This window comes from Botryllus schlosseri, chromosome 3, assembly GCF_051294905.1.
Source record: "Botryllus schlosseri isolate E-star chromosome 3, Bs_hap1, whole genome shotgun sequence".
NCBI lineage: Eukaryota > Metazoa > Chordata > Ascidiacea > Stolidobranchia > Styelidae > Botryllus > Botryllus schlosseri.
The window spans coordinates 17,328,733-17,343,556 of record NC_137238.1 but is presented as its reverse complement, the minus strand read 5'-3'; the positions used below and the strand labels follow the sequence as shown (position 1 = coordinate 17,343,556).

Here is a 14,824-nt window from a genome sequence, read left to right as displayed (position 1 = left end):
TTAGCTCTCTTATCGTACTGTCTCTATTTTCGTTTGAATACTCATTCTTTGATGTGTTATGGTTTCGTGAGATATTATCGAGTTTATATTTTTTTAATTGGCATTCTTCTTTGGACTCTGGTTTAAGAGAATCCCGCTGCGTTTCCAGTACACTTTTAAAGAGTGTTTCACTCACTGCGAATGGTTTGAACTGAAGCAAGAAAAAGGAACGGGAAATTAAACGGCGACAACTGTGTTTGTAACATGCTGCGTGAAAAAATGATTTTACTTTATCAGATACAAATGGAAATCCGATTTGTCATATTTGTCGAATAACAATTGTCGTAACGAAGCGTAGAAGCTTAAAATGATATAGCGAATGTTTCTTTCGGAGTTATGCATATCTCCTGATCTTGAAAAACGTTGCTAGCTATGTCTCAAGCCGAACAATTCATATTTCGAGGCATTGTTAAAATTGTCGACGACGTTACAGACTCATTGTAATATCGCTAAACCCAGGTAATCTGCTAGAGAAGGCGTAATTTCAAAACAAAAAACTATAACATACTGTGCGAATATTCGCTGTTTCCGCAACTTAGCATCAATGATACCATCACATGACAAATTTCGAAGCTACGGTTGTCTGATGCAACCGTGATCCAAAGAGTAGCAGCAATGTCAGTAGATCTCTTATTGCACGTCGCCGCGTAGACCACATTAGCCTAGCAATGGACGAATCCACCGATTCCACAGACGTTGCATAGCTAATTATCAGGGTGCATTTTATCAGAGTGGACACTGGACATATTTCCAGAGGAAATGTTGGCAAGGCAAACGTGGGGAGGGGTTTCCTCTACGCTTCGCACGCGCGCAATCGCGCAGTGCTAACACAGTCGCTGCGCACAGAAAATCTAAGCTGCGCACAAAAAATCCGATGTGATGACCTTTTTTTATTTAGTCGTTATGCACTGCTATGCAACAGACCGTGCAGTGAGTTGGTGAGTGCGCGCAGTCTCGTGAAAAATTATAGGGAGTATTGACCAGCGAAAAAATCGACTTATTGACAAAGCTGACTTCAGTAACTATTGCTGACCCTGAAACGCCAGACTTCTCTTATCACTGAGAGCTTAAAGTGATATTGGCCTCTAAGTAACGAAAAAGTTACCATAATGCGCCGCTGGGAGATACATATTCTGATAAAAAACAGCAACTGCGAACTTACGAAAGCTGTCCATTATTGCCATAGAATTCATCACAATATACTAAACGCCCGTATACGACTAGCAAATAGGCTAGAGTAGCTTAAATTTAATAGTAGCCAACAAATACATGGTAATAATGATCTGCGGCCCGCGGCGTCTTTTGCTGCTAAAATGCGGCCCGTTATACATGGGAAGTTGAGAACCCCTGCAATAGAATATCGGATCAACATTACTGTTGTCATTATAACACCACAAAATCATGCCATTCCAAGTGCTCCTAAAACCATTGCACAAGCGTTTATTTGATCCTACACAGCGTTCAATAGTTCACGTTCAAGCGATCGTATTTCGTGAACAGCAAACAACGTACGCTTCATGAAGCTTGCACAGATCACGATAAAATGTGTATAAAACACCAAAGTATGGAAGTATGGAAATGTCGTTCCATACCATAGATTAAAATCTTCCATTCCATACCATACTTGCATTGTTCCATATTCCATACCAAAATATCGATCCATACCATACCATACTTCCATACCATACCATACTTCCATACCATACCATGCCCTGGACTCGTGGGCGTAAATATCTTGATTGTTTAGTGAAGTCATTACCTAGAAAACAGTCGGCACGGTCATTATCGGAAATATTTGTGTGCAGGAATGGTACGCAGTGTACACAGTTTTTATAGATAACTAGTTATCTATATAGTTTGTTCCGTTTTGTTAAATCATGAGATTAACACTAAGTTTATGCGCTACGATGAACTGATTACCTTAATCCCGGGTTAATAAATCCTGACTAACGTGATAATAAACTTTATTGCTAATCCAACTTTATTATATCCGACCTTAGTCCCTCACAGTAGGATGCTGTTTTACCATATGTCTATGGTGAGCGTATATTTACAACATGATAAAAGAATATGATCGACAGTGTCTGGTACAACATTGATAAATGAATTACTGTATATTTTTACCGTCTCACATAGCATGTGGTCAGATTTACCGGTAGAGCAGAGAGAAGTGGTAACTGCAAAAATTTAGGGCACGTACTTAGGAATTCTATCATATTCGGGCGTGCCCGTTATTATCATTACTTTGCTGCATGTAATTGATCCGTGACCACCCGTATGCTATAATACAGTTAAAAGATATTGGAGTTGCCCAACCGTTGCCGACTGAACTAAAAGAAAAACTTCTTTCGTGACACGCAAACACAAATTGTCATTTCCTCACATGCGCATCATTTTCTCTGATGGCAAGACAGGACTATATTCCTCACGCCAATTCGGTGCCGCTATGCACAATGGATATATTTTGACAGAAAGTTTCCGCCAGGGTCGTTAGGCGCGATAAATGGTCAGCTACAAAGTTGAGCAATGGTTATATTGTGACGTAACACGCAGATGACGTCACATTAAAAATTATATTTGTTTTCTCATGAGGTCTTTTCATCGCTATTGTTATATTGTCTTCAAATATGTCTTCAAAGATAAATTCTACTAAGCAAAATAAATGTAATCGTGATTACTTTTCCAATGTAATCGTAATCGTAATCGGCTACTTACAGATTTTGCTGCAATCATAATCGTAAGAGCGTGATTAAGAAGTAATTGTAATCGCAATCGATTACATACATGAACTAATCACCCATGTCTGGTACACACACATGTTAATCTGTTAATGCTTATACTTCAGTAACACGCTATCAACCGGATATCCAAGGAATCCGTGCAGCACGCGCGAGTGTAGACGTACCAGAATTGTTAATAGCCTACTGGCAGTCACGCACAGTTGAATCGGTTCCTACAAACTGGGGTAATAACTGCAGCTGTGGAGGATAATTGTTAACTGATATCGCTCTCACTTCCACGAAAGTTCAATTTTCGCCGATGATCAGAAACATAATGTGGAGTTGAAGCTGCATTGTCCTACACTCCTACAGGCGTCACCGTGTCTGCTTTTCTCTCATATCCCAGCATCTTGCCATCCACAATTTCAATGGTTGCAATTTCAATAGGTGCGATGTCGCATTACACGAAATCGCAACAGATATTACATGTCGGCTCAACAGCAACTTTGTTTCTGCAATTATACATACTTTGTATCAAACTCGACGGATTAGATTTGTACGATGTAGACCCTTAAATAACTTGAAAGTACCTTAATTGCCTTTAATACAAAAACAAACAACACGCTATCATATTGGAGCGAGTAATGAGGAATTGTCAGCATGACGTATTTATCCTGAATTTTAGGATTTTGAGAAGGCGGGTTACCCAGACCCTAAAATAGGGGTGGGCAAGCTGCGACCGTAGAAGGAAATTTGTGAGGCCGTCGACACGTAATTCGATTAATATCTGTTAGCGGTCGTCGACATGCAGATTGTGTTTACAGATAGACTCCCGAATTTACGAGAGATTATAGTCCTGAATTTTCTTCACACTGTGCGCGATTCAGTGCATATTCATGTAGAAACCAGCGTGTCGTATGTTGCCCGCCCCTGTCATAAAGTATCAATGACAAAGGTGAGAAATTATAGCCCTTTTTGCATTATACTTGCACTTGAATTGTGCAGTTCTTGCTGTATCCGGATTGTAATGTTTATGTCGTCATTAAGTAAAATGATGAAGCCGAGAAGTTAGTCCTTATTTCATAATACTTGTTAGTCATTCGGTAATTGTGCACATCTTGCTGTATCTGAATTGTCATGTTTAAGTCGTCAAAAAGCATAAATGATAAAGGCGAGAAATTATAGCCCTTATTGTATAATACTTGCTCGGCATGCGAGAATTGCACAGGTGTCGGTGTAGCCTATCTGAATTGGAATGTCTTGAGGTCCTTATTGTTTATGATAAAGGCAAGAAATAGCTGTGATTTGATTACTGATTCCCAACAAAGTAGTAGAGACCTAGCGAATTGCAGAATAGGTGAGGAAATATATTTATTCTCTACCTCGAATAACCTATTATATAGAGCCTGAGAGATGTATGTACACTGTAAATCTAAAAGGTGGAGATTTCCTACATTAAAACTGGTTCACCATTTTGACCATTTCTGGTGGAATGCAACTCCACCCCCCATCATGGTGGAAATACTTTCCACCCTATATGGGGAATACCGTCCCCCCTATATGAGGATTACCTTCCACCCTATATGGAGGAATACCCTCCACCCTATATGGGGGACTACCTTCCGCCCTATATGGGGTAATACCCCCCACCCTATATGGGGGACATACCTTCCACCCCAACCTAGCTGTCAGCTGCCACACATCTTTGCTTTATGCAATACTGCAGAATACAAATCCAATTAAAAACATACAAGTATGGCATTTTATGCATTTTATTAGGCGTATTCGAACAGTCATTACTATAGGGTTACCATATTACGGAATCGAAAAAGGAGGACAATTTTACCAATGCAGGAAAGTTAGTTGATCAAGAATGACAGCAGATTTTGCTATTTTTTGCTGGAAAACTTTTGGTGTTGAATGGGAGTGATGACTCCAGAATTACCATCTTTTCACTTAAATTTAGTGGTGTTGACTAAAATTAAAAGTAGGCACTTACAATCAACTTCCGAATGACCCGCTCGAACCTCCGTATGGTAACCCTACATAACTATGATGACAGTTCCATTGTTTATGGCAACATATTGGTAGTCCTCACAACGGAATTTGTCAGCTCTACGCCAGGCAGCTTTAGCAGGTATGACGAAATGAAGGTGAGAGTGTGCTTGATAGTCTTCTGAAACTTGATGTTAAATATCCAATGAGCTGCGATCAGAAGAGCAAGTGCTTCATCAAAACTTTCAATGTTTTTTGAGAAGACGAGTCCATCCAAGTGCAGGCTCCATTGTAAATTGTAGACCATCGTTGGATATGGAGAGATAGAAACCTGAAAGATATATTACTATGAAATCTTCGGACTTCAGATCATTATGATATCGAGATAGGTTTAGTACATGGGACAATTTATATTACCAATGCACAAGTTATTAACATGACTTTGTGTCACAAAGTGTTGCTCATTTGATTTATACTTTTAAAAATAATCTTGTCAAGTCAGTCTGCTTTGGTCGCAATGAAGTATATATTTCAGTCACGATGAAGTATATATTTCAATCTCATGAGCTCCAATCCATTACTAAAGCTATGCGACGCCTGTACCAGGTCTATGAAACTATTTAATTGAGCAATTTTGACACTTTCTATTGGTAGAAGTTGTTGGGGCATATCAGAAATATGAATTGACTCGTGACTCGGTTATGAAACACTGGTCTACCACTATGGTCATTTACACCGGGCCGGAATTATTTATTTTTCATTCCGTATTTGCCGACTTGTAGCACGGGCCACTTCTAGGAATTTTGTAAGACACCGCTTACACGGATGAGATGGCGAGGTAGAAACCAGACTAGAACTACAACTACTGAATTTTCAAAATCAGCAACTACAACAGTGGTTATCAATCTTTTTGTCTTCTCGGACCCCTTTTGGACCGTTACGGACCCCACGGGAGCGTGCAAAAAATGACTTTTCTTGAAAATATTTTTATCAGTAGGCTCTTGGCAATTTAGCAATTAAAATGAGTCTCACAGCAGGATATTTCATATCAGACGGCCATTCTGTTGATGTGAGTTTGGAGTTTTTAATGAAGCGAGGCGGCCTCGTGATTTTCCTAATTAAAAAAACAAACACAAATTACGTTATCAACTATGTTATAAATTTAGAGGCTTCGCAGACCCCTGAAAATGCTTCGCGGACCCCCGGTTGAGAACCACTGAACTAGAACTACAACTACTGAATTTTCAAAATCAAATAAAAAAAACCTTAGTTAGTTTACCATCAACTAACTAACTGTTTAGTTTTAACAACGTGTATTATACATAATACATCATCTATCTACGAACAGCTTACCTCTCCAATATGAAGAAAATTGTCATATCCTTCTCCAAACATGGATGGTATACCAGCACGCCAATCCACCACTCCATCACCTACAAAGCAGACGCAGGTTATTAGAACCATCGATGATTACTTCTAGTGTTCCGATATTTATTTTGAACGCGTATAATTTTCGGAAATGAATCCAACTGTAACCGGCTGGTACGAGACAATGTTATTGTGAAAGCCACGATTATTGGTGCGGCGCAAGTCAAACAAGTTTCTACAATTGCCTCGCAACGGCAGAAGTTAGAGAGCCACTGCACTTGAATTCATTCGAAAAAAGTTGTTAGCGGAAAATTTGCAATGCCACACAATTTCATGAAATAATATTCTCACCAAGTAATCCTTGAATAGTCTCGGGAACTTTAGGCCACTTTATCTTGCCTTGAGCTATATTGTAGCGGCTCTGTGTTGTGTGCTTCAAAATATCAAACCCAATCAAGGTTTCAGCCTCTTTCAACATCTTAATATACATAAAATATGATACACCTGTAGCAATGACAATTCATACTCTAGACTACTGTACTTACCCATTGAGCATCCCATAGTGATGGATAGGTCAGGAGTATCTCCGATAACTGAGCCCCTTCTAAAATCTGATTTCTGCGGTGTTGGTGGGTCCTCTTCATTCGGTCTAGGAGCGTGACTTGGTTTGGCTCCCTCTTTTTAACTTCTTGTTGTATATCTTTTATGTGATTATCAATGCTGTGTTGATCTCCGACAAGATCCGGACAGAAATTATCCTGAAAAATTAGAATTTAACTAGCTCATCTCAAAACCAAGATAAAAATTAACTGGACTTACAGCCCTGGCTCTTTTGCATCTTGAGCTGCTGGTTTCTTCTTCCTCAATAACATTCCTTCGTTTTGTACCATACTTCTGCTTCATCTGATTCACCAATTTAGCTTGTAACGGTCTTCGATATTCATTGAACTTCTGCTTTAAGGCAATATGCCACGAGCCCTGAAGAAATTGCAATTATTGTTACACTCGACTCTGTAGAGGGCACTAATACCAAAACCAAGAAAAAAAACCTAAACAGCCCGCAAAGTCTGAAAATCGGCATTGTTTCAACAGTGGCAGTGCCACGACACAATGAACATAACAATGGTCAATTTTGTTGAGCGATTGTTGGGAACAATGCCGATTTTCAGACTTTGAGGTGGTTCCATTGCATGGACTCAAGTCGCGATTTGTGGGTGACTCGACTTGACTCAATTCTTTTAAAAAAAAAATACGTTAAATGACTCGACTCGAATCAATTTTTCATTGCAACTTCGAAAAATAGTTATTTCGAGTATGAGTCCTGATACTTGGCAAAATAGGGCCAGAAACTGTTAAGACTGAGGAAAATTACTGTATTCTGGATGGGAGCCAATCACTTTAGCAGAATTGACAAAAAGTGGATTGAACTGAAAACCTAACATTGAACGTAACAACTTGGACTTGGCTTAACTTGTAGTTATTCTGGAATTGTGGTTATTGCCTTCAGAAATACATTGAGGCAGCGTACAGTGTACAGGTATAGTCATGACAAAAGAAACCATAGGCGCTGACTTACGAGGTTACGAGGTGGCGCAGGTTCGGACATTTTTATGCGAAAACTGTCGCCGAGGCTGCGTAATACCAGCGCGTATTTAATTGTTCACCAGACATCAGTGACTCGCTAATTGACAGCGCTTCCGGACTCTTTGGCAAGCTTATCATACGCCAAAAATCGTCAACAAGAATAGATTATATCAGGCATGGGCAATGTGCGGAAATTTGTTTGGGCGTCAACACGTAATTCAATTAGTATGTGTTGGCGGCCGTCGATATTGGTGCGTATAATACGCTGATATGAAAACATACATTAGTCCGGAATTCACCTGTAATGGGCAAGGACAGTTTACTATGGATATTTGCCCAGGACTACAGGTACATGCAGCTGACTTACATAGCTGGAATTTTCTTCGTTATTGTCTTTCAAAACTGGATAGTTTCTTATTAATGCCGAGCATACTTCTTGATACTGACGCGCAGTGGGGTACCTGTTAGATAGATCGGCATATAGTTACCTGATATCTATCCAAACTAATGAAATGCATGCACGAGTTTCAAAACAAAATACGATGGATGAATTGAATAGAATGATACTTACAAAGTATATTGTAAAAGATCTTGAAAGAGAATTGTCCTGATCTCTTTTCTCAGTCTTGATGGAATTACAATATTGCCAGCGCTACCAGGTACTAGGTGTTTGATGCGTTGCACCAGGTATTGAGGAAAAGTTGGGATGTTGTAGACCACAGGCCATCGTCGGTATGAACGTGAAAGTGATGATTCAACTGGATCATTCGTCACAATAGATTCAGATGAATCCAGTAATGATTCAACTGAATCATCCATCACATCACGTTCAGATGAATCCACAGTTAGGGAGTCGTTAGTGATGCTGCTGTCGCAAACGCTTTGTACTTTTTCTTGGAAAATTGGGTATAGAGGTGAAAAAATTGATAATTGAAGTCAAGCCTAAACTCACCCGTAACAAGGACTCTAATCCGATCATTGTCTTTTACATCAGCATCAGACAGATCAACCCAATCAGTAAACTCCTTATCATAACACTGAATATTCAAGAGTTCCGGCGCCAAATCAAATTTCAGTGCAACAGATGATGGTATATCCTCTTTTGTGCACACATTAATGATCTTGTTGTTGGTATTGAATGTAACTAAAAGTCTCATAATTATTTAGGACTGAAATTACAAATTACAATTAGTTTTCAATTACATCTCACACCAAGTGATCTAAACGGACATGATGGTGGTCATCGACTGCGTAGGCATCTAAAGGTACAAATGATTTTTCATCGTCGGGGTAAAGCAAATATTTCACTTCAGAGTTTTCCACAATGTGACTGTGAATTTGTCTAGAAAAGAAAATTGTGACGCCAGAAAGATATCAGAAGAGTTCCTTTCATTCAAACAATGAAAATCCAAATTGTAAATATGCAGCTACTGCATGATGGTAAAACCATAGCCTTTATATAAAGGCTTATATAAAGGCTATGGTAAAACTATAAATACAGAACCAGTTTGAATACCCAATAGCTCTATACCTATGGTATGCATGAATATAAAAATGTACTCTTCCTAGATTATTTCTTGCATTATAATCACCAGTTGGCTTACTTGAATTATTTTCCCACCAAACAAGATATCAGCAGAAAAACAGTATCGGGTCATCAGATGCATCATTCTCATCTCGCAGGTACTGCTAACTGCTTATGGCAAGTTCATTGTATTCTTAGTCACGAGCGATACCGGTACTCAATACGAAATCGATTAGGCAGATGGCATAACTTATGAACTAAAATCAACAATACTCATAATTGTGATTAACTCAAAATCAATGAATATAAATATCTTTTTCTGTCGACTGACTGACTGACTGACGGCGGAGAGCGCGCATCGCGTACATTCGAAATTGCCAGAGTCCCGGATGCTGAATTAGCGCCGGTCACGGTTCATTGGTGAGAATGTTGGCAATAATAATATACGTTAAAGGTTTTGGATATGCTACAGTCGTGAAGGATATTGAAATAATTATCACAATCCATTATTAATATTCAGATATTTTCAAATTTACTAATCCCTTTACTGGTTCAACCACTTGAACAAAAAATGTTTAAAATTTTATCAATATTCCCAAATGCACGCGACTGTGACTTTATATTGAGTGAAAAAACAACACTCGACTCGAAATTCATGTCTGATGACGTTATTAACTAGAAGCCAGTATCGACTGTCATGTTTTAATTAGGCAATACGACAGTTTGCGAACAGTCATTTCTGATTTCCACCATGTCAATAATTGTTTTCCACCAAATAGGGTAGACTATTGATTCCTCCCTCTTTCCACCCTCTAAATTCCTCCATATGTGGTGGAGATACGGTGGATAAAAGAAGGAAAAGTATCTTCCTCCATTTTCCTACCATTTTTTCCACCTTTTAGATTTACAGTGTACGTTGTACGGTAATTCCATTTTCAAATGTCAGCCAGTTTAATTTTGAAAGGCGCTAAATTCCAAAATTGTAAGCGAGGCAAATACGTCGAGGTGTCATTCTGTCCGACGCCGAGAAGTTATACTCATTATTACATAATATTTGCTGGTCAAGCGTCAATTTTGCATATCTTTTTGTATTCGAATTGTAATGTTTTAGTCGTCATAAAGCAGGAACGGGCAACATCCATTCGGCGGGCCTGATATAGAAAAATGAAGTAGGCTACGTGGCGGGCGGGATTCCTGAATTGATACATTAATCACTCATTTATTCGCCTATATAAGGAGCTAATCGTATTTAATGTAAACTTTAAGTTTAAAGCATTACGACCAAAATATTATTTATTAGATTTATTAGCATACCAAAAATTCCAAACAGCATATCGACAACCCCCTCCCCTAAAACAAGTAGAGTAACACACCCTACCCCCTAGGTCTGCAATCTTGACCAGAGGCATTACAGAAAAACTCACTCCTGACGACTTTAACAAAATAAATAGCCTGGAAAAGGGGACCCAGCTAAAATGAAATTTTCAGTGGTCTCGCCTGGGCGTTCGTGAAATGGGAAGCTATTGCAAATTCAAACGACAGAATTAATAAAGCGATCTATTCACATATTATTCGGGCACCGTTGTGCTTGGCAGGGCGAGTTGAACTTATCTCCGCTGTGTCATAGATAACAGTGAGATGCAGCTAATTCATGATATAGCTCTTTGTTATGCAAACCATGCTAGAAATAGTTTGTAGCAAGGGCGGGAAACTTCTCCAGTCTGCGGGCCGGATATAGAAAAATGAAGTATTTGGCGGGCCGCACTCTTAAATCGATACAGTAATCGTGTACTTATCCACCTATACAAAGGAATAAATCATATATAATGTGAATTTTAAGTTGAGAGCACGCAGGCCAAAACAGCACAACGCTCACCTTTACCAACTCTCTTGTACGATTTAAATCGAACGAATAGAATTTATGCGTTTATATTGCCACGGATGTGTAGAAGGGTAGTATATTTGTTTCCAACTTCTCGAGGCTTCTCGGGGCTATGTTTTGGCTGATAATAACAGACTGTAACATGGTGCTATACAGTTACTCACGGATATTATTAGCAGTTCCACGTGTGTGTGAGCGATTCAATGCCTTTAACGTGTATAATAACCTTTATATTCGTTATTTTATTCCATATAAATGGTTGATTATTCTGTCTCTCACACAGGAAGTAAAAGTTATGACTTTGAATCCTCACTCATATTTCAAAAATTGATTTGAATGGAATTATGACTGGACTTGACTTGACTCGAGTCACCTCCGAAACACGAGCGACTTGACTTGACTCGAGTCACCTTCGAAAATCAATTGACTTGACTTGAATTGACTCGAGTCTAAATGTGCAATGACTCGTGACTCGAAGCTAGTGTCCTGATCCTAACACTGGGTTGTGATATCATCCCATGTATACAATGACTACGTCAAGTTATCGGTACAGCACCGTCAATTTTTCTTCATGTTGGGTATTTTGAATGTAGCTTTCATCATGTTCATGTGACGACAAGCCGTATCTGCAGTTGCAGGATTAAGTGTGCTCCGTGCCAATGTTAACATGCTGCTTAAGAAATCAAGTTTGTATAATGGTTATATCGTAGAGACTTGTAAGCGAAGTTCATCTGTGTCAACATTGCATAGATATTTCTCGTTGAAATGATAATGACTATATTGTTTTTGTTTATATTGCAAATATTTATCATGGAAGAAATACCAGTAGGCTATATATTAGCATGGCAGTTATTTCCGGAATGGCGATAGCGGCGATGGTTGGTGGTTCGGCTCTTGCGTTGTCTGGATTGACTGTTGGATCTGTGCTCGTCACAAGTGAGTTGACACAAGATCAATACTTATTCAATATTACTTGATATATCATGTTGCAAAGTTCATACATACACAATATTAAATTTCTAGTCTGCCCTTCGATCAAATGCAAGAATGATCAAATTCCACGTCAAGTCGCATTACTCCACGATTCAGTCATATTTTGTTTACTGTCTATATTCGAATAATTCTGTGTATACTCTTTTCTGCATTCACTCAATTGTATTTAGAGAAAGTGAAGGACAAACGTCTCCTGAAATTAGTCGGTATGGACGAAAAAGGTTGGTTGGTAAATCATTATAAGAAATACTCGTACAAAGAAAGGCTGTGACGATATATTAGGACTTCATGACTTCGAAATATGTACATTTTGGCTTCTGTATGGATATATAGTTACTGAACTTGAATTCAGCTACGTGAAGGGTATAGATCGCTGCAACTTTAAATTAACTGGAATAAGACATGAATTTATGCGATTTCCGACGTATTCAAATATTCGTCGCCAATTCGTTCACTGGTGAAATTCAGCAGCTTGATGTTTATCATCGCAATTATTATGGTAAAATCCTATTTTGCTAATTATTTCTGATTCGAATTAATTCCTGATCATACACGGCCGTAAGAAAAGATCAGGTAAGGAAATTATGCACATATGATCCCAAATTCAAGGGAGTGCCAATGACTCGGTCACGACACAATCAAACCGGGATGTTAGATTTTGCAGAGGTGCAAAGTAGTTACGAAAGATACTCAAGCAGAAGTAGAAGTATCTATATGAAACAATCTACTCGAGTACGAGTAGAAATAGTGTACTAATAGCAACCTAAAACTACCTTGGGAACTAATGATTAGAAAAACAATGATTACATTACGCACGATGGCTTGAATACAAAAGAGTATACGAATCACCACAATCTCCCCCACCAAATAAAATTGAATACAAAATTGGCACATCAGCACATCAAAATCACTTGTCGCGGTCGCCGAAGGAGAGTTTTGCGGTAGACTACCAGAGTTTTGCGGTTGTCCACCATAGTTTTGCGGTTGTATAGGAGAGTTTTGCGGTTGTATAGAAGAGTTTTGCTGAAGACTACCAGAGTTTTGCGGTTGTATAGGAGAGTTTTGCGGTTGTATAGGAGAGTTTTGCGGTAGACTACCAGAGTTTTGCGGTTGTCCACCATAGTTTTGCGGTTGATAGGAGAGTCTTGCCGTTGACCAATCAAGTTTTGCGGTTGTCTACCAGAGTTTTGCGGTTGTAGAGGAGAGTTTTGTGGTTGACCACCAAAGTTTTGCCGTTGTCTACCAGACAACATAGTTTTGCGGTTGTATAGGACAGTCTGGTAGTCTACCGCAAAACTCTCCTATACAACCGCAATACTCTGGTAGTCAACCGCAAAAATATGGTGGAAAACCGCAAAACTCTGGTAATCAACCACAAAACTCTCCTATACAACCACCAACCTCTGCTGGTGTTGGACAACTGCGAAACCCTGCTAAACCCTGCTAGTCACCCGCAAAACCCTACCGCATAGTTACCGGCAGTTTAATTTCATAACTAATCCATGATATTTTGAGGCCATACAGGGACAATATTGTGAAAGATACACACAATTACCTGAATATGCCTTGCTTTTGCAGGTTTTGCAAGTTTTGCGGGTTTTACAGTGCGCCGGACTGATCTGTATTTCTGTATTATGTTTTTCTTTTTTGGTTAGCCTAAATTTCAATGAATGTGCACAATTCAGCAATAATTCTTTTTAATTTCAGTTTGTTCGTTTTTGTAGTCCAGCTGTCTGTGGCGTGTACAAGTGCCATCTTGCGTAACATATAATATTTTAGGTTTCTCTGCTCCTCCCATATCAATATCGGCCTATGATTATCATCCTTGCGAGTGTGTCGGTATCGGTATCTGCCTTCGAAAAGCAATATCGGTCACCCTGTTATTTGTATTTCTTCAATGACATTTTGTGGTAACTATAGTCGCCGCCCATGTTACAGCGCAGAGCGTCAAGTTTTACATATGTGGTCGTTAAACTCTGTGATATTGAATTGATGTGGCCCGCGGCCTCTACGAAATTTGAAAAGTGGCCCCGACCCGATTAGAGTTGACAAAACCTGATTTAACCGAAGTTTAAGAACACCAGTTCGTTCTGCATGTATTGTTCCGAATTCGCGAGAGTGTGATGCCATCGTGATTGCGTCAGGTCTGTATAAAACCACCATGGTAGATGTTATGACTAGGGCCATTTTTATATGACCTTAAAAAATCAATATTATGACGATATTTTATATGACTTTATACGACTTCATGCGAAAATCGTGTATTTTCACATGTGAACAACGTCACTCACGGAACTAAAGAGTAATACATACGCGACATAACAGTAGCCCGAATCCACATCCATTTTTATTTTAAACCACTGTTGTAGTACAGTTTCATGTAGTGTGGAATGTTAGAGTCTTTGAAGTTGGACGTAAAATGACTTTAGTAAGGACAATGAGCGCTCCGCAGACGCTGATGTGGGTTGACACTTTTGCAGTTTCACATGAAGCGCTGGTGAAATGTCTTGTCTTTGTAGCTCCATAATTTGTTTCACATCGTTTTTGTCCAATCACTTCCTAATGTAATTTTTGAGCTCAAGCGGGTCTTTTCCGAAATCAAGGGCATTTAGACCACCATAGGCCTCTTTGGTGGTGTACGTGCAACTCTTCATTTTGAGTATTAAGTTTGAAATATTGTTATAGTGGAGGCATATTTCTGTTAACTAACTGCGGACC

The 14,824-nt window shown here is 39.1% G+C and overlaps 3 protein-coding genes across 5 annotated transcripts in view; 2 read left to right on the top strand and 1 right to left on the bottom strand.

Moving 5' to 3' along the window:
* The window catches only part of LOC145434995 (microfibril-associated glycoprotein 4-like), a 180,765-nt gene that overhangs the window by 27,479 nt on the left and 138,462 nt on the right, over nucleotides 1-14,824 (top strand). The gene's annotated exons all lie outside the window — the stretch shown is intronic.
* LOC145435891 (sterile alpha motif domain-containing protein 3-like) lies at nucleotides 4,514-10,134 on the bottom strand. 2 transcript variants are annotated; one of them, XM_080313154.1, is made up of 8 exons: nucleotides 8,659-10,134; nucleotides 8,278-8,593; nucleotides 8,074-8,167; nucleotides 6,942-7,100; nucleotides 6,668-6,880; nucleotides 6,474-6,600; nucleotides 6,108-6,187; nucleotides 4,514-5,085 (listed from the first exon to the last, which is right to left on the bottom strand). In XM_080313154.1, exons 1-8 carry the CDS (start codon nucleotides 8,861-8,863, stop codon nucleotides 4,831-4,833), a joined length of 1,449 nt encoding a protein of 482 aa, XP_080169280.1. In that variant the 5' UTR covers nucleotides 8,864-10,134; the 3' UTR covers nucleotides 4,514-4,830. The 2 variants fall into 2 exon arrangements, with proteins under 2 accessions (XP_080169280.1, XP_080169279.1); XM_080313153.1 differs by having other exon boundaries at nucleotides 8,278-8,599; nucleotides 8,659-10,133.
* LOC145434997 (serine/threonine-protein kinase STK11-like) overlaps nucleotides 11,583-14,824 on the top strand; it is a 104,158-nt gene continuing 100,916 nt past the window's right edge. Inside the window, exons 1-2 of the mRNA XM_080312248.1 lie at nucleotides 11,583-12,049; nucleotides 12,277-12,327. Of these exons, the coding sequence (XP_080168374.1) occupies nucleotides 11,956-12,049; nucleotides 12,277-12,327 (145 nt within the window). The 5' untranslated portion in view covers nucleotides 11,583-11,955. The remainder of the gene's footprint in view (nucleotides 12,050-12,276; nucleotides 12,328-14,824) is intronic.